Source organism: Myiozetetes cayanensis, unplaced genomic scaffold (genome assembly GCF_022539395.1).
Source record: "Myiozetetes cayanensis isolate MyiCay16 unplaced genomic scaffold, myiCay2020 scf1, whole genome shotgun sequence".
NCBI lineage: Eukaryota > Metazoa > Chordata > Aves > Passeriformes > Tyrannidae > Myiozetetes > Myiozetetes cayanensis.
This window is the reverse complement of record NW_026086604.1, coordinates 108,281,001-108,308,432: the sequence shown is the minus strand read 5'-3', so window position 1 is coordinate 108,308,432 and position 27,432 is coordinate 108,281,001. Positions and strand designations below refer to the sequence as shown.

The following is a 27,432-nucleotide window of genomic DNA, read 5'->3' as shown; positions in this document are numbered from 1 at the left end:
ACCAGAAATATCATATTAAACACTACAGGCTTGAAGTACAAAAAATTGGACATTTTTTGCTGGCATTTTTGCTTTTAATGATATTCCCCGAAATGAGAAAGCATTCCAGGTAGTAAATTTGCTTACTTTGTTTGGTTTGGTTTGTTTGGGGTTGTTTTTTTATGTTGTTTTTTGTCTTTTTGTGGAAGGTGTTGTTTTTTAAACTGACTTTTTTTTAACTGACTTTTCTTTTAAAGTCAGTTAAAAAACCTACACAGGCAAAGAGAGAGGTAGGAGAAGACAGCTTGACAGTTTAACAAAGCAATGTGGAAGAGGGAAGGGAGATACTACAAACAGAACTGCAGATTTCTGTTCAAAATTTAGTTTATGGCATTACAAGGATCCAAACTCTTGAATCTGGAAATTGGTAGTTAAGAAAACTTAAGGTGCCTAAGGAATCTGATAAAGAATAGCCTGAATCTGCCTGCCTCCTTATAGTTAGTTGAGACCATCAGTTGATAACAAGGTTTTTATTTGTTTAAAAAAAAAAAAATCATGGTTTTCTCACTACATCCTTTCATACTTGCCTTCCTCTCTTGCTCCCTCTCCACACCTGCTCAGTTCTGGGGTATGTTAGTGGGTTACCAAGAGTGTTTTTAAGGTTTTTTGCAACTTTAACAGCTTCCTGCCAATTCTTGCAGGGTTGTGTAAGGCCCTGTGTCCTCTGACCACCTCTCATAATTTGGATTACTCCCTCGAATTGCTAGCTGTGCTGAGTCCTGCAGGGATTCATGGCTTCTCACTGGATGAGTGTATTTCCGACTTTTCCTACATTTGTTTCTCTTTCAACCTTGAGCTTTTCCCCCAGTGAGTAATTCCACATTAATGCTTTTTATTCCATTTGCTATTCTTGTATCCCTGCTATCCATGTAAGCTCCCGTGAAAGGCTGTCTAACATGTGATGAGAATGCTGTATTTTAAGATATCATATATAAACTTTGGGGACCATATTAGATGTGACTAGGTAAACATGGAATTGACCTAAAGATGAAATGGGTTCATAGTGTTGTGGGGTTTGGATCATAATTTGTTAGGTAGAAAACTGTATACAATAAACCCCCAATTATATGACTCACAAAGGTTACCAAATAGGGTTGAATCCGAGCAGCACACTGTATTAGAATATGTATTTGTACAAAGTATTTTTCTCTAAAGACATGCAAAAATAAGTTTTCTCTGAAAAAACTGAACTGTTTCAAGCTGCTTTCAGCTGCGGTAGCTCTAGGGCATAATCTTAAGCTGCACAAAGGGAAGCTCATGTTGGATGTTGGGAGGAATTTCTTCACAGAAGGGGTGATTAAACATTGGAATGGACTGCCCTGAGAGGTGGTGGAGTCACCATCCCTGGAGGTGTTCAAAGAAAGACTGGACATGGCACTTAATGCCATGGTCTGGTTGACAATGTGGTCATTAGTCAAAGGTTGGACTCAGTACCTCAGAGGTCTTTTAGAACCTAATTGATTCTGTGATTCTAATAGCTCTCTTACAGAAATTCAATTACACCAGGTATTAAAATCAACAATGTCTACATTTAACTAAAATATATTTTTAAAAAACCCTTTATATTTGATCTAGATACTATTAACAGAGTGCCATTCCTTAAACAAAACGCTTCTGAACCGTTCATAAAAACTAAAAGTAATCAAAAGTCTACCAAGGTGTATCATAACATCGCAGAAAGAAGAACTACTGAAACTGTAACTGCTGTGCTGCTCGGCATTACTGACATTTCTCAAGGCTGGTCCAAAAGCCCATTTTCCTACAAGTGGTCCCACTGAAGCCCAACGAGATGTCTTGTAAGAATGGACATCATTATTTTTTCTTCCACAAAATTACTATATACAGACAAAAGACACACTCAGACATACAATTTACTGATTATGATGTTTCATTGCTTACCCTGGTTTATGACCTATTCATGATCACTGGAAATTATTTTAACATTATAGAGATAAGATTATATTGTGAATTCTTTTTTAATACTATACCCACCATTCAAGAGTTCTGTGTTTTGGTCTCAGTGGAGTACAATACCTGAAAATGAAACCTGATGTTTTTTGTCAGCGGGCAAAACCATTAACCAATGAATACAGCCAAAGAGGTGATTCTTTTCACCAAGTGTAGAAGGACCTGTTAAAAACTGCACAGAAAATGGATACAGCAGTAGAACAAGCTTGACTTACCCCCCTTTTCCTTGCTAATCTGCAATACAAGTGGACTCGGAAAACATACCTTATTCCTGCATTCATACAAGATAAAGGGACAGTTATCAGCTCCTCTACACAAGCAAATAGGAAACTTTGTTCAGCTAAACAGAGAGTAGAAATAATAAGGTCTGCAAAGAAATGTCATGCTGTTCTTGAGCTTACTTCCTCTTTTGAACATATTACACTTGGGGCAATGTCTACCTGCTACACTAAATTACCCAAGTAATGCACTCTCTAATGAAAAACAGGTAGTTTTTTCCAGTGAATTCTGAGACTCTTGCTAAACAAGTCATTATTTCATGTGTTGTCTCTTCAAAGAATCCAGTTCACAAGAACATTCCTTGCTTCCATCAGACACTCCATAGAGAAGTAGTCTTCCACTCTTTTTCCAGCTACACTGAAGGAACTTATGTCAAATTAGTGCTGTCAGTGACCTTCTGAGTCCATCCATGGAGAGGGGGTGAATCACCTGTTTCCGGGGGAAAAGCAGAATCTGGAACAGCAGCTAAGGAATAAGTGAGTAAAACTTATGACAGGGAGAATGAAAAGGATCTGGAAATCTGAAAAACGGATCAGACAGTGTAAGACTGGTAAGAAAGTTTACTGCTCCTTTCTGATCTCCAGAACTGCCTCTCATATGAATATTGCACAATGAGAAAATAGTTCCTGCTGAAAGCTTGTGTTTTGGCTATTTTTGATATCCATACTGAATGACGGAGAACACCGTCCTGGTAGTGTTACTTTAGGTTCCTGGGACAGCAGAGCTTAGTGTTAGACTCAAGATTAAAGCAAGGTGGATGCAAGGCACAGCTGGGGATCAAGGCCCTAATTGTCAAGGGACAGCTGAGAATCTGACACAAGGTTAAGCTGATCTCAAATGACAATTAACAGCTCTGGCAGCTGAGAAAATGGAATCACTGCAGAGGAATCACGGATGTAAAGAAACGCGAGTACCAAGGAGGGAAGCTCAAGTGGACTTTATTATAGCTATTAGAATGTACAGGGACATTAGTGCACTTGTTCTTATTTCATTTCTCAGATTCAACATAGGAGCAGTCAGATACTGAAGTACTTGTACTTTGTGCACATTTAGAATGTGTAATGTGGGACATCTTCAAATAATTTTCAGAAAGCTTCTTGAAGAACAATGTAGTCAAAACCAGGCTAAGTAATTTCTTCATATATTGTTTGGTATCTCAAGGAAATGCTTTGGATACTAAAAAACTTTAATATAAGAAGTGATTAAGAAGTGATAACAGGGTGGTAGAATACAGGTAACTGAATTTATCATCACTTTTATAGTCTTTAAAGTCCATTCTATTCCATTAACTGGAAACAGTCCTTGAAAACTTCATTATAACACTATTTCTTTATTACAAATATTTACATACTATATATTAATACAACTTTCATTTCCACACTTTAACAATTCCATCCCTTGATGCAGTTACTATAAACCCCTGCGTGGTCTGGAAAGTTGCGATATCTGTGATAATATCATGATGTCCGACTGGGAGAGACTCTGGACCCTTCCGCGGGGTCTCATCTGTGGGCCCCAGCTTTTGCTTGTTCTGAATTTCCTGTATAAAAACAAAGCGAGAAAGGTGAATATTTGCAAAGAGAAATTGTCACACATGTTAGGTTTTTGGTGTAAGGACACAAAAAAAACCTCTCCAAACAAACAAGCAATCAAACAAACAATGCCCAAACATAAAACCTCATACCCTTTGATAGTTTTATCAGGATTACTCATTGGTTCATGTCTTTTCATCACACACAACCTAATCTTAATCTGAACTGACATTACAGCTCTTTGATTGGGGAAAGAATGTTTTTTTCTTAGAGTCATTTCAATGATGCTAAGATTTGATACTCCTATAGGGGGGGAAAAAAAAGCTACAGCAACACACACATCTTGCCTCTCCAGGGCTTTTATAAAAACTGGTTCAATAGCATGGATGCAATTGTGTAAGAACTTCAGATGAAACACTAAAATATCATCATGCACAGGGTAGAGCCCCACTGACTTTTTTTTTAGTCACCTTTGAAGTAGCATTCATTCCACTGAACTGAAACAAAACATTGTGCTATTCAACAACTAGCAACACTGCCAGTTCCAAAAAGTCACTTTGAGGGATGTCATATAAACTTCAGTATTCAGCTACTGTATTATTTTGGTGCCAGTACATCTCACATTGCCTTGCTAAGATGCTACACAAAAGACATTCCAAACACTGATCGAAACCAAAAGTGCTAAAACTCTAGATTTTAATATTAAAAGAATCACATGATTCTGGCTTCTGCGTGTAAGTAGTTTTTGGTAAATCTAATTCTGTCAAAAACAAACAACATTTTTCTCTTAAAATAAGTTCTTTCCAACTGCCTGAAAATGCAATGCTGACACCATCCATAAAAGGCAGGAGAGTTATAATTAAAACCATCATGTAATTAATATAATCCATGGGGCCATCTAAAAGGCAAGCAGAGAAGGTGTCTATCAAACAAAGCAAAATACCTGAACCACCTCCGTGCCCTCAATTATCTTCCTATAGTAGGAAACAGATGGGCAATTAGAACTTCCAGCAACAACATATGATCTCTCAGGATAGGCTAGATCCCAAAACCTAAACACAAAGAAACAAAATCAAGGTGAGATATTCAATTTTGTCAGTTTAAAGCAGCTGCTTAAAAGCAGCCTTGCTCTTACGATGAAAATGAGAGGGCACAAATACTATATGCTTTCTGGAAATGAGTGATGCAGAGAAATCTACACTCACATCAAGCTCACACGAGTTAATTGTTTTCTTGTCATGCAGCCCGTCAAGAACTTTACAGAAGGATACACACTGTGTTTCAGAGAAGCACCATGTTTGGCAGTACTTTTGCCGAAAACATTTCCCTTAGGTCACCGATGCTTGCCAATGAACACATCTTCAGCATTGTTGATTTGACTTCTTGGAGATTACTTAGGCAATGCTTGGCAAAATTTAGTACACCAGCAGGGGCAGAGGGGAGGGTGACAAACAAGGAAGTTGTTAGTTTTCTTACCTTATTTTCATATCCGAGCCTGCTGTCAGTAATATAGGATTACCAGATGCTGGACTACAGTATATTCCGTGGATGCTGTGAGAAGAAGGCTAGTAGGGAAAAGGGATACATAAAAATAATTTATCACCAGTAGCTGTTGCTGTGCTTCAGAAAGGGAATGTATTCTTTGCCACATTCATCCACCCAATTTCCAAACCTTTCTGGCAAATACCGAGTCACTTTAATGGGCCACATCTTAATATATTAGTGTAAATTGTTCCCTTACATTTTACAGAGCAATGCAACAGATTTAACTCTCCATAATGGTTTTTATGAATCATACAAATTACATTCTCAATGATGGCAAATGAGAGAGATTATTTCTAAAAGAATCAGGAAGGCAAATCATACTGAAAAGCACATGGATGCTTAAATTTTTAGGTATGAAGGCATTAAGGGACATATATACAACAGGAAACTAGCTTAGATCACAGAGCAACCTGTGTGCAAAGCGCACAACCAAAATGAACTCAACACATGCAATCTTTATAGCATGTACAAATTTAAGTTTAGGTAGATTCCAGATATGCATTTACAACATCTATAGAAGCAGCTGTGGTTATTTTTATGTATGTATTTGTGATTTAGAATGATGTTCCAGATTGCTCCTTCCCCAATTAACTCCTTGAAGAGCCACTACTTAACTAGCAGTTAAGTGTAGTAGTGGCATTATATTACAGAAAACAAGTGCAAAAGAGCAGGTGATTACAGAAGTATGTGCAATCCCAGAAAAAGCAAGTAAAAGTAAGCACACCATGAATTTTGGCTTTGCCATAACCTTTACAGGTTTGACCAGCTCACTGGTCAAAGAGAACTGGATTGGATATAGCAAGTGAGTCTTACAAGTACATTCCACAGGAAGTGGAGATACCAGTGAAGATTCAGGTAACACTCCTGTTTTACAAAGGGGGTTTAATTCCGACAAGCAAAACAATTACAGTGACAAAATAAATCCTAGGGCAAGTTCCTTGTGCCAAAGTGGCACAGCCCATAGGGGCAGGTAACTGTACTGATGCACAGCATGGAGTCTAAGCTTGTTCTAGGCTCGGCTACTCAACAGAAACTGGAAAAGAAGGAGACCAGACCTGCAGTTCTGAAAGAGGTGGCGCACTGCTGGCCCACAAAGTGAAGCGACGATCGCCAGTTTCCATATCCCACATGGAGACTTCATTGTTGCCTTGAACAGCTTCAGGAAAGATATTGCCAATGCAAAAAAATATAAAACAGGTTGGTTGGCTCTTGCTACTTGTTCTACTGACACTACATAGAGGGTACGGCATAGAGACACTCTCCACTTGCTCCCTGTAGGACTTGTGTTAATCTTTCTTTAGCAGTTTGGTTTTACTGCTTGGAAGTAGCTTCACTATAGTTAATAACAGTTATAATAATACATAATTTAAACAATTTAAAATGAAACCTGCTTTTATGCCTACCCCCTTTAAAAATGTATAAAACCCTCATTTTCCTCCCTAGATGACTTCTTTGAGAAGGCTGGATGGTTTTTTCAGCATAGTCATCAGGGACTTCAGAGGATACTCCTGTGCAGGTAAGACAGCTATCTGAAGGTGTAGACTTCACTAACTACAGTGAAGTTCCATACTCATGTTTGGTGTGGTCATGCAAAGAATTCTGTTCAAGGGATTGTTTATATGCCTGGCAGCAACCTAGCAGGCAAGGGCTTTTTAATAATATTTCAGAAGGATGAACATTGTCACTCTTTTAGTCTTTAGCAGGGAGGAAACAAACTAAAAAGCACAAGGAAGCTTGCTTTATTTGCGTGTATTTTCAAGAAATTTGTTTTATCTCCCAAGATGGTTAATAACTAAGTGAAGCTTAAGAAGCAAGTCAAATATGAAACTCAAATTACTCTTATTTTACAGCAACTTAATCAATTCTGTTATTGTAGGATTAGTTTAAGCTACTTGTCCATTTCAGAACGTGTTCCTGACACAAGCACATAGAAGTATATGACAGTGCTACAAGCAGTGAGGGTGAAGCAGCTGTGAGCATACCAGATGAGGAATCTTGGGATATTTTTGAAAGCTCTAACCCATGACATAGCTGGATTAGATTCAAGTGGGAATTGGAATGGGACAACCTTCAGTTCTCTGCTCTACAGAAGGCAGTGGGAGAATTCCTATCAACTTCAATGTATGTCATGAGTTTGAGTTTAACCTTTCATAAGATTTTGTCCTTATAAAGTGACATATTATTTTGTCTCATAATGTGGTAGATAGTACACAGGGAAGGCCCCTCATGAGAGTTGCAATGCTCGCAAGATGACAACTGTAAAGGCTGTCTCTCAATTTCAGAACACCTCAATGATACTTTTTTTTCTTTTTAACTCCCCGCAGGGCTTGAAGCAGAAGCTGAAACAAAAGCTGCTTTAATCACTACCTCTGGTGATTATGAGGTAAGTTTAAGAACATCTTTTACCTGCGATTACCCAGGACTGATACACAGGATGCATGAGGAGGCGTCTGATTCTGGCCTTGGAAGGATGAGAGTGGCTGGAGATGGGTAACTGAAACCTCATGTCCCAGCATGCCATGGTACCATTGCTTGTTCCTGGTGAGAAAAAGCTCTCCATAGTCAGAGGGATAAATACTCGAGTTTTTTGTCCATATCCTTGTGAGCATCTCCCTAGGGAGATGGACTTCAGTCTCAAGTATTTAGCAGAAGAATACTTCCCAAAAATAGATTAGAAGGTATTTATTTCCTTTTATTTGAGAAAAGCATATGCTGATAAAATCAGATCAAGCAAAAGTTTCAGCTATAGTTACTGTAAAAGAAAACTAGCAGGAAGGGGGTGGGACAGGGAAGAGAGAGAAACTAGCAAGAAATGCAGGCTTACCAATACACAGCCAGCATTGGTGTATGTCCACAGCAAATGAAGTTATCAGGCCTAACTTCAAATCATGTTTCAGTGTCCAAGCGTTGCTGCTAGATCGCAAATCCCATCCCACCAGAGATCCATTGACTGTACCATAAGCCAGTACTGACTGGGCTCCTGAATTGAAGTGATGCATGTCTACCACACAGCCATCATCCTTCAGATCTAAGGACCTGGGTTAAAAGAAAAAACTAATTTAGAAACAGGTATGACTCCTCCCAAGTTTAAGACTCCTTCCGATAGCTTATGCTGAGCAGCTTTTTCCTCTTCTTGTCACTTCTCAAGGCAATCTGCCAGAAACAACTCTCTGATTTTAATACAATGGATGCTTATGCTCTCTCAGATCTCTCCACTGCAAGGCTAGTAAAAGGTTGTCAGCAGCTCTTTGCAAACCTAAACACAGCTCTCTGCTCTGGGTCTCTCAGTCCTGCACCTGGGTTGGGGCAATCCCAAGCACAAATACAGGCTGGGTTAAGAATACACTGAGAGCGGCCCTGAGCAGACAGACTTGAGGGTGTTGGCTGACAAGAAACTCAAGTGTGACTCAGCAGTGTGTGCTCACAGCCAAAAAAGCCAACCACAACAAAAGAATCAAAAAAAACGTGGGCAGAAGGTTAAGGGATGTTATTCTCCCCCTCTGCTCCACTATTGTGAGACCCCACCTGGAATACTGTGCCCAGCTCTGTGGCTCCAGCATGAAGGATGGGGACCTGCTGAAGCGAGTCCAGAAGAGGACCATAAAGATGATCAGAGGGCTGGAGCACCTCTCCTATGAAGACAGACTGAGAGAGTTAAAGTAGTTCATCTTGGAGAAGGGAAGGCTTTGGGGAGACCTTATAGCAACTTCCAGTACCTGAAGGGGGTATAAGAGAACTAGGGAGGAACTTTTTACAAATAGGACACAGGGTGATGGCTTCAAACAAAGAGGACAGGTTTAGATTAGATGTTAGGAAGAAATTTTTTCCTGTAAGGGCAATAAGACACTGGAACAGACTGCCCAGAGAAGCTGTGGATGCTCCATCCCTGGCAGTGTTCAAGGCCAGGCTGGATGGGGCCCTGAGCAATCTGATCTAGTGGGAGGTGTCCCTGCCCATGGCAGGGGAGTTGAAACTAGCTGATCTTTAAGGTCCCTTCTAGCCCAAACCATTCTATGATTCTATGATTTGTGCTCCAAGTTTCAGGTATTTATCTACCCAGAGTTTACAGGCAGGAGCACCCTTCTTCATGTTATACAACCAGCACTGTCCTCAATCACTTACTGTGTATGCAAAATTGACACCTTCTTCAGGCACAAATGCAGTATATACCAAAAGGGAAAATCTGGTTTGCAGTTTCCATCTCCACTGGATTTAGCTTATTTAATTTCTGAACATAATCTCAAACAGGAGAGGATATTTGAGACAGATACCTTACTTTTACTTTGAACAGTAGAGATCTTTGAGATGGTTGCTAGATTTGCTGAGGCCTGGACATGTCCCTCACCCAAGATGGAAGATTAGGCTGTTGAATCTGTGCCAAATATTCAAAAACTGCTCCTACGGAGGTGAGAAAGATCTAAACCAGGCCCAAAGACTCCCCAAAATAGTATCCCATTACTGTTATCTCTGCTATCTTATCACATTAAAAGCCTGGGAGAAAAAAATTGCAGGTCTGAGGCCAAATCACATGGTGTACATCTGTAAACATTTATCTAATGACCTGTAAAAGAACCTTCTAAATTACTTTCTAATTATTAAGATTGTAACAAAGGAGGTAAGAAACTAATGAAGCCTGTGCATAAATAAAGGACTTGAGAACTATTCAGACTAAATGTTTCAAGCTCATAATGACTTCAGTGACACAGGAAGCACCAGTAACCTAGAGCTAAGAATGCTCAGGTCTGCACAGTTCTTTATGAAGCAGGGTAAGATCAGGGATTACAGCCTTCTAGTACAGCCTGAGCTCAGCCAGCAGGAAGCCAAGAGCAAATTAAAGGATCTGAGGAATATACTGACAGCTTGAGCTCTGTGTGCGGTGAGATTTAACAGCTTTGAGTACATACCTGCTTTGTATTGGATGAATTTTAGGAGATTTAGGGAGCTTTGAAGCTTCAATACCAAGAAGCTGGATGGCACCATTATCCGAAGCTATAGCCAGGTAATGTGAGCCTTGGCAGAATGTAAGTGTCTTTACGTGTCCTCCTATCCGAGAGTATGTCAGAATTGATCTAAACAATACAGAGAGAGAGAGGGGGAGAGCAAAAAGAAGATATTTTTGGTGGCACTTAAAAAGAAGTGTAATTACTTCTCTCAAACACCTACTTAAAACCAATGGCTCTTGAGAGAGCCCTGAAAATAACATTTTATAATTGTTCTAAAATCAGAAAACAACAAAGCCAGTGTTGGTTTTAAACAGCAACACAAGAATATATTTATATATGTACAGAAATTAAATCAAAAAGCCTGTAATTACTATGACTGCAAAGCAGTCTCTTTGAATTTTCTAGGGATTTTTTTCTTTATTAACTAATTGAAGCAGCAATCTAATATTTTATAGCTGCAAGCCAAGAGGAACACCAGTATATCTCTTTACTGATATTTCCAGAACACCTACAAGTGATTCATACTTTGCTCTCTGCTCTACTTTATTTTTCCTTCTAAAACAGAAGCGCCTAAATCCCATGAGTTTTAAAGCTACCTGGTTGTAGTGGTTTTTCCTTCCATTTTTTGGCTGTTCCAGACTTTCACTGTGCCATCATTTGAGCAAGTGGCAAAAATGGAGTGTTCATCAGAGACCCGAATGCGGTTCACTGCGGACTTGTGTTCATGAAGGTGAGCTACCAATAATCCTTTGGGACGCCATCCTACAGGGAAAAATAAAACCATAAAGTCTGGTGTTGGTTTCACAGCCTAATTAGGAACACAAAAGTCCCCCCTAGATCCATCCACCAACAACTATATCAGGATATAGTCACTACAGCTACAAAACACAGACAGCACTGAAAATACAGAGCTAAGGCATTTTAAATATTAAGGGCAAAAGCCAACTTGCTCAATTCTAAATTAGACAATAAGTCACGCATGTATTTTCCCAAAGAGGTGTTCTGCATAGTAGGCACATTTCCTAAACTAATGATTTCCTCTTTTCCTCATCTCTTGCATTTCTTCCATGAGATAATGATGTTTTTACTCAAATTATATCTATATATATAGATAGATATATAGATAGATAGATAGACATATTTATCTATAGGTGTATAATTTTTAACCTCAGTGGACTGTGACATACCTGGAGGTGGGGGCTTGCTCTCCCACTCAGCATTCTCCATCATCTGTTTGGCAAGTCTCTCTGCATTGCACTGCTCTCGCTTCTGCTGGATCAGCTGCTGAAGTTCAGTTTTGCACGTGGTGATGCGTAACTGGTGTGCGGATGGGGACGCTGTGCTGCTCAGGGCCTGCATGGTTGGTTTCCTGGGTTGAACAACCATTCCATCAGATGCCTGCAAGAGATTAGCACTTACAAATATATGTCTTACATTCCACACACACATAAATCCCGCCCCTAAGATTTCTGGGTCACGCACACTGAATAAAAACAGAAAAATCTTTTTTATTGGATCAATTAAAAATGAGTTAGCATTAAAAAGAAATCATACCTGTGAGAAAACAATTAAAAATAGTGAAATTTATAAAAATTATTAACCATTCACTTATCCTACCATTTGCCTCGTGTGTTCTGTATTCTCTTTGGAGAAACTGTAATCTGCTGAGGACAACTCTTAATGTAACTATTACAGAAGCAGTTATTGCTCTCAAGACTGACAGAATTACAGGTTAGCTCTCGAATGATTATTCGTTTATATTGGGCTTTAAAAAACAAAATTGTAATTGTTCCCCTCTTAGTTCAGAGTGGACGCTCATTTAAAACCAGTAGAAGTTAATCCCCAACTAGAACCCAAATACAATACAGTGTTCAGTGTTGACAGATGCCTCCATAGGCTGCAGGGCTTCCAGCCTATCCTTCTGTAGTCAGTGCAAAGTATTATAGGTACAGGATGTCTAAATGCAGCTGTGATGCCATACACCAGTTCCAGGTTAAAATCATAAGACCTCTTCTCTTCCTCACACCTCATATCAGCACACGCAATTTGAGGAAAAGTCTTCCCTGCCAGAAGAGCCTACCCAATAATTGTCTAATCCACAAAGCCCCATCTTTTTGTGCAAAGCAGCTACTTGTTAGTGAAGTGCTTCTGTTCAAGAGACTAAACTTACTTCAATCCTCTCTCAGTTACTATTTTAAAAATAAGAACTTGAAAGTCAGCAATTCTGCCAGAGAAGATGCCTGGCAATAGCACGACCAATGTTAAATAACCTCCAAACAAGAACACCGTATCTCTGTAGTCCCACTTGACTCTAAAGCAGTTGAATCAGTTTAGGATGAGAACATAGTGTTTTTCAGGTATACCTGTGGAGAGGATGACAAAGTGGCACAAATGCCAGCTGAGGACTCTGAACGAAGCGGTTTCCCAGCCTGGATGGCTTCAGGATCAGTAGTTTGTCCATGTCCTTTGGATATCGGCTGGGAGATGTTCGTTGGTTCCAAGGACCCAAACATGCTTTTCCATTCTTCATTTACATTTGAATCTTGCTTTACATGTTTTCTAGCTATAAGCAGTTTGGAGGGAGGAAGGGAGGTGGAAGGAGAAGAAAAAAAAACCCCAGCCAACATTATCATGACAACATTCACTCAGGCTACTCATTACTGCGAGACTACACGGAAGTCCAAGGTTTACATGCCAGATTGTCATTTATATACAGAGAAAACCCACTGCTAGGTTGTTGAGGTCAGCTGACAGGGATTTATGAGGGAAACAAAACAAAGCACTTGCCACCTGCGTTCACGCCTTCTTAATCCTACAGTTGACTCATGCAATACATCCTTTCATTATAGGGAAAGCTCACATCTAGAAGGCTGCAGGGTTAGACTGCACCGTATGATAAATTTTTCTTCTGGAATTATAGAAGGGTTTGGGTGGAAAGGGACATTCAAAGGGCATGTAGTCCAACCCTGCAGTGAGCAGGGACATCAGGGATGAATTTTTAATAGCACAGTATGCAAATCATTGCTAGTGCCAAAAACAATCAGTTTTCCATCACAATTGCATCATCACCTGTAGATTCAAGAATGCTATCTCTGTAAATAGGATTCCTTTAGAGTCACTTAGAACTGTTAAAATATTGAAAGAAAAATAAAGCATGGGACAAATTAAAGAAGTGAAGAAAATTAAAGGCGTGAAGACTTTGAAGGTCACAGCTTTGGGTGAAACAAATCGGTTCAAATACAGACTCCATATATACCACCTTTTAAATCCTGTTGACTCCTCATTCAAGAATGCAAAAAAAATGAAAAATCCTATACTTCTGTACTTTCCTTTTAAATGATATGCAAAACATTTGCAGATAAGGATCCCCAGTTCTGGAAATACGATGGCAATAGCTATATGGTTTGCAAGTACTTCTGTATTTTTTTACCTAAAAACACAGAACCTATCAGTGATGTAACAGAGGAGGGACTTACAAGCTTCAGAGAGCAAAGAGGAATCTCAAACTGTCTGGAAAAGAAGAATTTTGAGGATACAGAGAACTGGAATAATTAATAGCAAGTGGTTTTCAAAGTTGAACAAGGAAATGTAAGAGGTTTTTGGAGTTGAAAAAGAGTAGGCAAAAAAGTTAAATGGGAGTGGATGAGAAGCTGAAGAACCCTAAGGCCAAAAGGCATGTACTTGCTAAGTGAGCAACAGTTGGCAGCTCCTCAATGGCAGCCTGAAGTGTTTCAGTTTTCTCCAGGCTACCTCAAGGAAATATCCAGGATTTTCACAGTAAAAGATCTCAGCACTTCTTGAGAAGAAACAGAGCAGAAATGTAGCCTTCAACATTTACACTGTTGCCATGAGTCACTAGAGTCCTGTTTGTCACAACCAGCTGAACTGGCACACCTTACTACTGCAAATGCTCTCAAAATAATTTAAAATATTCTCAGGGGAAAAAAATCCCCCTCTTTCAGTGATCCTGAGAACATTCTGCCACCTCATATTTCAAACAGCAGCAATAATTTTCGTACTGCAAAACCCAGTGGGGATGGTGATAGTCATGTATGTTGAATTAGTGAGAACACACTGAAAGAAAGGCCAAACTTCATCTATAGAGACCACAAAATATACTAACCACGTTTGTCATCAGAATCCTGCTTTGTTTTAACAAGATCCACTTGTCTCCCAGTTATTCCCAGAGCTGACAAGTCAATCACCCCCTTCTGACTGCTGTCATGCAGGTGGCTCTGATCCACTATATTGGCTTTAGCTTTATTTGATTTTAACATAAAGTCTTTCAGTGCTAACAGTTTATCTTCTTCCTCCTCAGTCATCCCCTACAGAATAAAAGAAAAGGTAATATTATTTATTTTTGAGCAATAACATGCATCAAGGCATGAAGATTTAAGAAGCAGTAAAATTAATGACTGGCTTAGAAGTGATAGGAGAGAGCACATCCCCAGAATTCAAAGCATCAGCCCATTGCTCATACAAGACATAAGGTAAGCTGCTGTAGTGTAAGAATTATCTTTTGTACTATGGAATGGGGCTAGGAATAGTGAAAGGGCAGAATAGCATTTAATGCTGGATCACTGTCTGGTGCAATCTGCTCAGCTGCCACCTAGACCATGCTTACAGCCCCACAAGCCACAGGGAAAAAACCCACACTCAGCTACAGTCCTTTCTCTACCCAGTTCTCACTTCCCTGTGTGATTCTTTATGTTTCCCCCTTCACACATAAGCCTTGAGACTTTCCAGCCCCATTTGCCTTTGGCACTGCATGTCTAGCTCTTTGACAAATGCGTACTCCTCTATCCAACACAATGCACAGCAACATTCTGTAATGCTGCCACATCACAGATGTGTCAGAAATTTGAGACATACATTTTTTTCAAGACTTGGGTTGTATTGTTCTATATCTGGCAGATCTTTTAAAAATCTTTAACCTCTGAACTTCTTGTCACGCAAGCGTCTACCAAAATCAATGGAGTTAATGGTTTGCAGGATCAGAACCTCAGACTGGGAGTTCCTCACAGCAGCAACTGCAAGGTCAGGGTCTGTGGAGGTGTACAGAGCCCAAGCGTCTCAAGCCTGACTTTCAAAGTACAAATGAAAACCAATTACTTGTGAAAGAAGCTTCTTCAACAGCTGTGCAATGGCAGGGTCCTCCGGGGACGGGCAGTCACGGAGAGCTCCCGTTCTCTTCTTCTGACGCATGTGAAGGTGTCGGAAGAGGCTTGTGATGTCCTTTGATCTTAAGACATAATCAAATATGGAACGGCTGACAGGCTCTTTAAGCACACTTAGCAGGACTATTTCTTTATCTACCTGCAATTCAAAAGGAGATGCCAGTCCACATGATGATATCCATATAAACATGAGGAACTCCATTAGCAAACACTGTCATCTTATGTCTACAATAAATGGACAACTACAAATGTTAATGTATAAAACAATCTCTTCCTCTGAATGCACGTACTAAAAACCAGTTTCCAGTTCAGGCCTGGAGAGATGCTTTCAAGCTTTCAAGTAAGAAGAAAATCACATAGGCCTTCAAAATTATTGCACATCATTATATACCAATAATCCAGATTCAACTTATCTCCTTTCTTCAAAATTAGCTGTGTTTTGGTCATATGAGACTTTCTCCATTCTCTTTCCCTCATTCCTATAACAGGCTTCTCATAGCTTACTGTCTGCATGAAAAACAACTTCAAAATTATTCCAGAGCGAGAACTTTATTACAATCCAACTTAATGTTACCCCCTACTTGCTTACTATATTTAATGGTGCATAGCGAAGAAAATATTTATATACTAAAATGAAACAGGAAGTGAAAAAGACAAATTTATCAATCAGTGCCTAAAACACAGCACAAGGTGACTAAGGACATGTAAACAAGGAAAAATGTTACTTTAGTGAAGTTACCACCTGCAAGGTTTAGAAGAAAATAAACACAGGATGCATTTCTTAGTGTAGTAATGCAACTATTTCTTATCTATTTAAACTCCTGAGAGATGCAGTCTACAGCTCCTAAAGTTATATGCAAAGATGCCTATATGATTATATTACCAGCGTCATGCAGGTCATTCCTAGGAATGTGCAGTTATGAAATCACTTAATTCAAGCTGAATACTCTGTCTTTGCCCTTGGCAAAACACTGCAGCTCAGGAGTGGTGCTGCTGAAATAGTAGGCATGATAAGTGCTACCTAACAGACTGTTCATGTTTTCAGAGGGTCAGGCCCACAGACAAATGAATTAGTGGGGCAGGGCTGGAACACTCAGCCTTATAGATGAAAGCATAGAACATAAACCCACTTGTTTCACAGCCAACACTTCACACCTCCTAGACTCTATAAACTAGCACAGTGTTACAAGAGTCTGATTGTAAATAAGGCAGAAAAGGCTTGAACCAAAAATGTACTTGTTGATTTTAGGCTTTGTGAAATATTCTGCATTTTTACAACAAATTAGAGACAACAGTTCTTCAAACGTGGAAGGCAATGGCCATTCTGTAATCTGCCAGTAGAGATCGAAAACCTCTATCACCTCTAACCTTAACTGAAAAAAAAGTAATCCAATATTCTTATGGCCAGGACAGACTTAAGAATCATGACTAGTCAAGATTTGTTCACATTAATATTATTTGAAGTATTACCTGTATTATTGGTTGTGTGATGAAAGGATGGAGGTACGGCATTAGCTTGCAGTAGACATCAGCAATATTCAAATACTGTGCTACCACAGTGATAAATCCAACTGCACCATAACATATCCAAAGATTAGGATGGCACAGGAATGGTGCTGAAAGAAAAATAGGCTGTTAAAAAATATATCTTTCCTACAGAAGAGAGATCATTCTGCATATGGCAGCCTGCAATGTAATTTCCTTCCATTAGAATCACTCCCAAACTGAGCCTTCTCTCCTGCAGAGCACCAAGGTTAAGACACTCATACTGAGGAAATTATTTCATGGACTTCACTGTGCTCACGCTGCTCAGCTTCCTTCCAGTTGCCAAAATGCGTATTTTCCTTATTTGTTCATTTCAATCCCTAATTGTCAACCACAGATTTGCAATGGAGACTAATCAAAAAAATAAATTTCAACCATAATCTAGACAAATACAGAGAATCCTAATACCAGTGGTTCGGGGTTTTTCAGTTTTTAAGTAATTATTTTATTCCTTCCTTCTTCTCCTCTCTTCCTTGAAGACTCACTACTTATTTCTAAGATCATCAGACTCAGAAATTCTTCTCAATTATGTGGGGTTTAAGAAGTTGTAAACAAGGGTCTGTATCTAGTCATGAGATATAATAACAGATCATCTGCCTCACATTCTGAGTACATTTGAAAAACCATACAATTAAGAAGAAGCAGACTACATCTCAAAAGATCAGTTGGTATTTTCCATAGATAGCTGGTGAATCTTGGGCACATCTACATTAAAGTGATAAGCCTGATGAGGAAGGAGAGACCAACTCTACATTCAAGGTTGTATTGAGTTAATGGGGTTTTATGGTGCTATAAATCAGATGAGAAAGAATCATGATTTGTCTGAATTCCCTCATCCTCAAAGGCTGATGGGTAAGAGTTTGCAAGTTATGTGCCTGATGGACTACCAGAAGTAATTAGGATTTTTATTTTATAGCAGGTTGGGGTGTAGAACAGGGAAAGATCTTAAAGCAGAAAATTTTTGGACTAAGTGTTGTTTTCTGCTCTCCTATAGACAGCCAGAGGAGATGCTTCTAATTTGTTTGACCAAAATTATTATTTTAGAGCTTTGAGCCCTAACATGGTCCAACTAGCAGTAATTCCTCAACAGAATTTTGTATAGAGTCTAAAACAGTACTATAGGTTAGCAGCCTGGACAGCTAAGCTGATGGTGAAGCTTTATGTAGTACTAAGATTTTTTTCTTAACTAGAAAAACAAGGTGTTCTCCAGTATTCCAACTTACCAATATCACAAGCAAACTCATAAATATGGGGCTTTTGCAAGAGCCCCAGTTGGCACATACAAGTAAGAGCATTGAGGGCTTTATAAATGACAAATTCTTCAGCATCGCTGAGACCTTGCTGAAGCAGAGGTTTGAGTATTGATGAGCTTTGCCAGCCAACATAAGCAGCAACACCTGAAACAAAAAGAGAACACATAAAAATCCGAAGTAGATTGATAAACACCAGAAAATTCTATGTCTTCCCATCAGAACTAAGATTAAACATAAAATAACTTTATCACTTCTAATCTAATACGGGAATAATCAATATACTTGTCCACATATTAATGTGGACTTTGCAACCAGTTACTAAAAGGAAGAGAGGAAGGAGAGAGAAATAGCACAGGTTAAGAGAAATGCCCTCAGTGCCACTGTTACAGAAGGACATCTGCCCACAGCTACAGGCAGCAGTGCCTGCACGTACTTCAATATGAGTTAGAGAGCTCAGTTTTAAAGATGTGAAAGAGCTTTAAGTAAAACAAAAATATAATTTCAGAACTTCATCTGAGTCCTTATGTGGAGGTTTTGAACAGATACTGAGAGAGGAGTTAAAAATATACGTTATCTTGAGTTTTTGCCTCACATCTCTCTGTCTTTTGCAAGAAGCCAGGACAGTCTGACCTGTGCTTTGGCTACTCCGTTGCTCCTTCTAAACAATTTCTGACAAGTTATCAGCATCGTCTCTTGGGAGGGTTTGCCAGCACAGCATTTTGTGGCTTCCAGTCATAATGGAAGGTACATGTCATAACGGCCCTGCTGAAAGTTTGATCATGATTGTTTTTGTTGCCATGCACCTGAAGTACCATTTCTGCTGCCAGGTACTGCAATGGGAAAGTTTTCTTGACCCACAGTTCCTGAGCACTGACTCTCAGCAACAGTCACAAGGAATAACTTCCATGATGCATTAGATATACTTAACAGCTGATGTCATCGCTGGTAAGACTTTTTAAATTGTTACTAGGTTTTCTGAAGTGACAGGAATCTTTAAGTAAGGTTTTAAGGTACTAAAAATAGTTTTCCAGTTATAACTTTAGCCTATACCAAGTTTTCATCATACGAACAGATCTACTGAAGTTAATGGGAATATGTACACATGTGAAGTGATACATCTACTAGAAAGCTTGCAGAAATCTTAATTTTTTGCTTGTCATAATTTATGGCAAGGTTTTTTTTAAGTTAGTAGCTTTAGCAAAGACTCTAACAAAAAAGAGCATTTAAAGTTTTTTTTTGGTTAATCTACCCTAAACTTAAATGCCTCAGTCTCACTGGCATCAAACATTTGCACTTGAAGAAATACACATTTGTATTTACATTGTTTTATTTGACTCCCTAAAGAAACATTTGCAGTTAATAAATCAGCAAAGTCTTTTCCTATAAATTCTAGAAGTATATAGAAAAAAAGGACTTTTACACAACTTAATTTTTGCATATCCTGGAAACTGCTAATTTACATACATTATTTTCTTCCTACTCTGTTTGGCTGAAACCAAACACTTACCAACAATGCTGTCAAAGAAAGCTCCTCGAAGATGCCAGTCATTCTTATCATTTAAGAAAGTAATCATATGAGACAGAAGAACATCATTGGCTTTCTGACGTCCAAAAAAGACACAGAGACGTGTTATTCCATTTTCCATCAGTGTTTGTTTCACAATATTCTCCGGGTCACTTAGCAAAGTCACAACTTTCTGCTGGACCATTTCATGCAAGGCTTGCAACTCTGCAAGGGACAACAGTACGAACTTGTGGCTTGGTGAGAAGCAATATGTGCACATGTACTACCTGATGCCGAAGCAGTTACAGTGACAGGTCATCCTGAAGAACGCACGACTCATTAAGACGGGCAACGCAACAGAACCTCAACAATTTTAACAAGGGCTTACCAAAGACTTCAGGCTAAGCCTGAGATGGTGACAAGACCAAAGAGTAGAGAAGTGTGAGACATTCTTATTCAGATCAATATATTCTAAACTTGTAACTTTAACGAAGATGATCTAGCTCATTCTATATATAGACAAAATGCAGATACGAAGAAGCACCAGAATGAGTCAGCACCAATGTTACCACAGTAAACAAAATGCTTGAAGGCAATTCTGGTTTGAGATGTTTGTTTGACTATCATTTTCAAAATTTGTGAACTGACAACAGATCAGAAGTGTGTTTTTAGTTAGGTAGACAGATTCACTTCATTAAGCGTACAGGAGGAACGTAACAACACCTGAAAATGTGAATATGTCTAATTTCATTAAATATCTGCCGTTACCCTAATGATACTGATGAAAAATTTGAAGATGATCTTGCCTATGGCTTCTTCTCCATGAAGCAACTAAAAAAATATTTCTATTAAGTGGAAAGAACAGAATTGTTAATGCACTGGCTATTATTGAAGACAGGTACAAGACAAGTTCTCAAACAAGTAAACAAAATTTTTGTCTACTGCTGCTCCCGCTTTGCAGGGGTGATTACCATTTGCCTGCAGTCAGAAGGTCAGCTAATTTGCTTTCTATCATGACTCTGTCTGTCAGTCACATGAAAAAATTGCCTTTTGGGTTCAAATTTCTCATGCTTGATTTATAAAAGGGTAAAAAGAATAGAACTACTCAAGCTTCTTTCTTCCTTTCATCTCCAAGCTATTTCAAGGGATAGGGGACAGTATTTCTTAGAAATACAGCCCACATGATCGGGCTTCCTCTCTCACTCCTCAGCAATTCTGAGCACCCCATGCCTTATGTGAAGGAACCTGAGGAGGATTTATGTTTGTTTTTAGTACATTTGTTGTTGCTTTATCTTAAAATATCATCCTGCAACTAGTTAACAGATAATTGCCTTTTTCCAAAATGGAGTATGTGCAGGATGTTTACCAGCTATGATTAGTCACAGATTGATCTACTTAGCCCAGAAGAGAAATGACAGTTTTTAACCACAAACTCTTCCAGCTTAGGAGACTTGCCCAGCATTCTTCTGGGAATCTATGCATCACTAAAAGGCACTGGAGATGACATGCAGGTCACTTATTACCATCTGTCTTTCCAAAGGGAAAGAAAAAGAAAATCCACCCTTGGGATTTTAACTCATTCCCTGGGCTAGTTATAATACAAAGTTTTGTTATGCCAAATGGCATCCACACACTTAGATTTTTCAGGCAAAAAGACAGACAAGAATTGCCAGGCATAGGAACAGACAAGGAAGAGCAACTGAAAAATACAGTGCTATGACTATGCCATAATTTGACGTGTTTTCCAAAGCCAACACTGCCTGCCACTGCAACGGAAGCAGCATTTGGAACACAGCTGTGTTTTTGCAGCTGACTTGTTTATGAGACTGTGAGTGAAGCTGGATATGCAACCAGGTCACCAGCATCACAGTCAAATACCTTGAGGACTTTTGGAGATGAAAAGTATGCTCACTTATATACTTTTTTGTCTTTCACAACATTCAGAACAGAGGTGTCTGTCTCTGCATGAAGCTGTAACACACAGTGGTCAAGGCAAAGCATTCTTCCCATTTAACAGGAAAGCTAAGCTTTGAGAGATGAGATGGACCAGTGCTAACTAGGAGTTTTGCCCCATGATTTGCTATCATAAGCAGGAAAGGTAAGTAGAAGTGACATTACCTGTGTCATAGTTATCACTAGGGTGAGATGTTTCATCTGTTTCTTCACTATTTGGTTCATTTTCCATATTCAGATTTTTCAGCTGTACTAACTCCAGAAATCTCAGAGCTGTTTCTGCCAATAATGCTATGTTTTCTGCAAAGGAAAACTTCTTGGTTAAGCACTGTTCTACTTTGCCAGTTTACAGCAGTCTGATAATCCCCTTGATGAGAGGTTATAGCCACTGACAGTACCTGTCATGATGGGCAAATGGGGCTGAAATTAGACAACATGGTCTGGTCAACCCACTTCTGTTGAAACCCAGCAAAGCTACCAAGTACATCAAATTACACGGTACTTTTGTCATGTAAACAAGTGGAAAAATTCTAACAATATCAAGTATAACAAACACTAATTTAATTCTTCTAGAACTAGCCCTAAATGCCACCTAATCTCAGCCTAATGAGTAAATAACTTGATAGAATTTAAAGGCCAAATAGCCTGAATTAACTGAGGTTCCCACCTCGTACACTGCAACAAAATAACAACAAACCACCACACCAGGATATGTATCCTAGGGAATAACGAGGTTACCCAGGGATCCACTTTTAGAATATTTGCCACCTTATCTATCCACACAATTTGGCACTGTTCTGCACCGTTTGGAAGCTGCTGAAGCAACTCAGGCTGTACTGTATGGGTCAGGCCACTGCTGGCATAGGAATGATAATGCTGAGACAGAAGTCCCACTTAAGCAGCCATTCTGAGTGTCATCCAAGATAACAGCAGCATGCCAACGGAGCCTGTCCACAGCCCAGATCAAATCCTCTGAGTCAGTAGTCTGACCACTTCCAAAACCAGTACCGTACTAACAGAAGTTAACTCAGCTAGACTACCTTTCAAAGTATCAGTGTACTTTTTTAATTTGAAATTTAAACTGAACAAGGTGACCTAAAGCAATTGGTTCTATTCATTAAACATAAAATGACTTCAGTATTAGTTTTATCAGTTTACTTAGTAAATGAAATAAAAACATGATCTGAGACATTTTCAAAGGAAATCTACATTTATAACTAAAAAAAAAAAAACCACAACCCAAAACAACACACCTGAAAATATGCTGGTCATAGCAAATAAGAGTACATGGTAAATAGCAAATACTGGCATGACTACAAAACTTCTTCCTGAACCATGCAGAACTCATAACTGAATAACATATGAAGAAAACATCTGCTATGGTATAATCAAGTCTATTACACAGCAAATAATGTAATTTCAGCCCCTGAATATCAAATTTCATTTTGTGGGAACAACTCTGAAGCACAGTAGCACACTGATACTTTAAGTTAGTTTTGAATTTATTCAGTTCAACCAGGTCACTCTAAGTAAACACTCTGAGCTAATGAAATGTCAGTTAAGATAAATTAATAGAAGCAGCAAAGGGTGGGCATGCCAGAAAGCCCTGTTCATGTAATTAGCTATTTAAAGACCACTTGTAGTTTTCTTCCTTACACTCTTGCCCATCCAGGGAAATAAGCCAGGACTGCTTCCCTGAGCATGAGGCTTTAAACGTTTACCTTAGCTGTGAGCAGACTTGCTGTGTGCTACATCCAGTCCCTAGCCCAAAGCACATATACACATTCTGCGAGTTGCTTTTACGTGCACAACTACAGAGGACAACGGATATTAGCTTTCTTAAAACTTAATTCACCTAGCAGAGAGCAAACACATTTTGTCAACAATTTAAAACATAATAATTTACTTTGGGTATAGATCTACACTGGAAACTCAGCTGTTCATAAAAGTCAACTAATTATTAAGTGGCTACTACCACCTGCACCAGTTACCTGAAGTGAACACAGGTATCTTTACCTGCAGTCATTTCTGAAACTTGTGGGGACATTTACTGACATAAAAACAGCAAGCTAGATGATGGTTTTGAACAGAGGAGAAAACAGTGAAGGAAATACAGAAAAGCCCAATATTTTGAGTTTTGACTGGATGTCCTCTTACCAGCGTATGCAAGTCTGACAATGGTGGCTTCATCCTGGGCCAAGTGTGCAATGCCTGGCAGAATGTATTCTGGGTAAATGTTGATATCATTGCGTGGCACCTCTTTGACGAGAGCAAGAACTTTGGTTAGTGTCCTCACAGATTCTGCCCTCACCCTGGGCACAGAGTCATTGCTGAAATGTAACAGGTAAGGAGTAATACGATCCAGAAGAATCTCTACACTTAATCTTGGTGCTAAATGAAGAATCAGTTCCAAAGCAGCCAGTTTTGAATCACAGTATTTGAGAGTTTGTAAACAGGAAGTTATCACAGACACTAGAATAACCAGCCCATTCTCTTTTGTCTCTCCTTCGGCCTTCTCTGTGCGATCGTGCCCACAGAGATTGTGAATGATGTTGTCCAGATCTTTACGTATGACCAATATACGCTCATCTGCCGACACAAAGGTTTCCTTGGCAAACTGGGCCATGTAAGGCTGAAGGAAAGTGTAAAATATTTCAGGAAACGCATTGTTACGTTGCTGTTTCAAATAATCTTCAGCTGCTAAACGTTTTTCTGGCTCCCGATGGATCATCTGAGTGACCTTGAGAAAGGCAGAAGTGGGAGGGAGCAGGAGAGAAAGATTAAAGGTTTAGACATTTGTAATACAAAATAACCCCAAAGCCCAAACCCAAACAATACGCAATCTGCCACCAAAGTAGGTGAAATAAACTGCAAACAGACCACACAGATGGTTCTAATGCTTTAGTCTATCCTTACCAGCTCTCTGATACAGCGGTCTTCAATCTTGTTTAGGACTTGATCAGGGGAAAAGAGGCCATTTCTGTAAGCCAAAAGCTGAGATAAATCAAACAAGGGTACACCTTCTGTGAAGAGCTCTGCTATTACACAGCCTGGGGAACAAAAGAAAAAAAAGTCAGAGATTTCAGAAGATTATAAACAGATGCTTACACTTTGCTTTCTACACGTGGACAAGAACAAACCCTAAACGACTCTTTGCTCAATTTAAAATAAGACAAATGAGTTGCCAAATTAATTTGCAGAAAAGAGATAACATCTGAAGTTCCAAAACCTGGCTTTTAGACTTGATCTTTGAAATACGTCCCAAGTAATTTATTACAAACATGTCAACAGTAGAGGAGTTTACAATTAGGAAACATGAGGGAGTAACTTCAGCCACCTGCCAGCTGGAAAATACATCACCAGAAAAGGAACCCACATTACTGTCACATGGAACAGTGCTGGTAAGTCAGCATGGACTGGGCAGTAGGTCAAAACTAAGCAGCCCTTTTACAGAAGGTAAAGAAATAACCTCTGCTTCCACAGCAGATGCTGGGAGACAGCATATATTCACTCACACATGACTGCCAGACACAGACTCCCCTGTGTCATGTACATAACACAAATCCTCTTCAAAGAACCGAGTCCTGCACTTTGCTCCCAATGGTCTGCTTTATCAGTGGAGTGTCCTGTAAGTTTGGCCATAAGAGCAGCTTGTAAAATGAAATAACCATATCCTTTAAATTCATAGTTTCAATCACTTCAAGGGGAAAAAAAAAAAAAAAGGCCAAACTCTTGGCTTTCAAACTACTCAAGACAAGCCCAAGACTCAAGACAGGTTCCCACAGTCAAACTCCAAAAAATATTTGCGACTAGGACTATGGCAGGAGCTTGCTCCAACTTCCTGCTTGTGGGGAAAATATTGCCAAATTACTCTGAAAGCTGTCTTAGCCCCCAGGCAACTGGACCACTGACTGATTCCTCCTCTCAGGTCCCATGAGGCACATGCTTCTCAGCCATGAGAAGATGATGGTCTGTGCCTTGCAGAACCACCTCTTTCCCAGAGCACAGTTGAGCCATAAAGGAATAATTTGTGATTTCCCTCCTCAGATAAGGGTGATGCACTTAAGTTTTGTAGCTTACTATGTCATGTCTGTACTTCTGTGAATGAAAAATACTTGGGGTTGGGTCCTATGCTTAAAATACACAAGTTTTTTGTCATGCTGTTCTCTAAGCCCACTGTAAAAAACCAAACCAAAACACCTCAAAAAACCCCCAAATCAACAACAAGAAAACAAACAAACAAAAAAACCCCAAACAAAACCCAAACAAAACAACAAATAAACTTTTCTGCATTGGATTACACAGTCAGAAACAACACACTAGTCTCTCCTGATAACTCCAAGTACCTGCAGAAAAGATATCCATTGCACGTTTTAAGTCCCCTCTTGTTCGCTGATTGCTATTTGCCAAGTCTACCAAAGGAGTCGAAGGGTCCCGCATGTTTTCCAGCTCCGTAGCAAACATACTGCCGTCGACAAAGCGCTCGGGAGCGATGTAGCACGTTCTCCTCCGTGATGTGTCAAAGAAATAATTGAAGTCAGCGGGATTGTCTTCAGGAAGGTAAGTTGGTTTAAAACTGGCAAAGTCAGTTAGAAGAACCCAGTTCCAGCTGGTGACCATGATGTTCTCTGTTTTAATGTCCCCGTGGCGGACTCCAGACTTGTGCGCTTGGTCCACCGCAGTGAGGATCTGGAAAGCGATCCACCTTTTCTCAATGTTGTTCAGGAATGGCCTGGTACTAATTCGGTCATAAAGGTTGTCCCGTACGTACTGTCTGAAAAGCATCGCGGCCTTCTCGGACAGGGTGGCTTTCTGGAAGGGAAGGCAGTTCTGTGCCGAGTGTAACCTTATCTTCAGCTCCTCCAGCTCCTGCTTGTAGCTCGTCAGGGGCAAGGTAGGATCCTGGATGGCAAAAACCTTCACGACCACCAGCCCCTCCCGGTGCTTGGCTCGGGCCACCTTGAAGAAGCGGGTGCTCCCCAGGCTCTTGTCATACTCGAAGTCGTGGATGTCCGAGAAGTAGCTGTCCACCGAGAGGATCTGCGAGGGGGCGATGCCAGCCAGCTGGTTCCCCATGGCGGCAGCTCCTCCGGCCGCGGGCACCGCGCCGGGGCTGTCCCGCGTCAGCCTGGGAGACAAACACAGCGCGGGTTTCACAGCGCCCGCAGCCCCGGGCCCTCCCTGCCGCCCCGGGCCCGCGGCCCCCGCTCCTCCCGCTGCCCCCGCCCCGGGCGGGCCCGGCCGCCGCCGCTCCCTCCGCCCCCAGGCCCCGCCGCCGGGGCAGCGCCGGGCCGGGCCCAGGGCAGCGGCGCTCCCCCCGCAGCACTCACCGGCCCAGGCAGAGCCGGGACCCCGGCCCCGGAGGCGGCGGGATGGAGCGGGGCGGGACTCGGGGCGGCGGAACCGGCACGGCGGGGCGGGCGGGGAAGGGGCGGTGCCGTGAGCTCACATCCTGCGAGCGGGATGCGGGCTGTCCCCGGCCGTGCTGCCGCGGTGCCTGCCCCGGCCGCGCCGGCCTCACCCGCCGTGCGGCTTCGTGGTCTCCCGATTAACCCTTTTTTTTTTTTCCCCCCTTGCTGGTTACATTCTCTGGAAGGGTTTCTTCTTGCTGTACGTGCTCGTAATGCGCGTAACGGGGATGGGTTCAGGCAGTTTTGAAGTTACTTTCGTCTCTTTGTTTTGCAGTGTCAAGTG

The 27,432-nt window shown here is 40.4% G+C and overlaps 1 protein-coding gene across 1 annotated transcript; it reads right to left on the bottom strand.

The window, feature by feature from the left end:
• Window positions 1-3,208: 3,208 nt before the first annotated feature.
• On the bottom strand, window positions 3,209-27,148 carry PIK3R4 (phosphoinositide-3-kinase regulatory subunit 4). The gene is made up of 20 exons (XM_050315446.1): window positions 27,069-27,148; window positions 26,085-26,866; window positions 24,655-24,788; window positions 23,896-24,478; window positions 21,904-22,038; window positions 19,789-20,010; window positions 18,252-18,425; window positions 16,954-17,099; window positions 15,419-15,622; window positions 14,430-14,631; window positions 12,670-12,869; window positions 11,494-11,704; window positions 10,903-11,068; window positions 10,268-10,432; window positions 8,188-8,399; window positions 7,770-7,901; window positions 6,419-6,519; window positions 5,295-5,383; window positions 4,762-4,870; window positions 3,209-3,826 (listed from the first exon to the last, which is right to left on the bottom strand). The coding sequence occupies exons 2-20, from the start codon at window positions 26,812-26,814 to the stop codon at window positions 3,656-3,658; spliced, it is 4,086 nt and encodes a 1,361-aa protein (XP_050171403.1). The 5' UTR covers window positions 26,815-26,866; window positions 27,069-27,148; the 3' UTR covers window positions 3,209-3,655.
• Window positions 27,149-27,432: the final 284 nt, after the last annotated feature.

Excerpts from the sequence above, each read along its gene's own strand:
- PIK3R4 (XM_050315446.1), bottom strand. The coding sequence starts at position 26,814 with ATGGGGAACCAGCTGGCTGGCATCGCCCCCTCGCAGATCCTCTCGGTG. Across the intron at positions 18,426-19,788 it reads TTTCTTTGACAGCATTGTTG|GTGTTGCTGCTTATGTTGGC; the intron begins GTAAGTGTTTGG and ends TTTTTGTTTCAG. Across the intron at positions 3,827-4,761 it reads AGGGCACGGAGGTGGTTCAG|GAAATTCAGAACAAGCAAAA; the intron begins GTATTTTGCTTT and ends GTTTTTATACAG.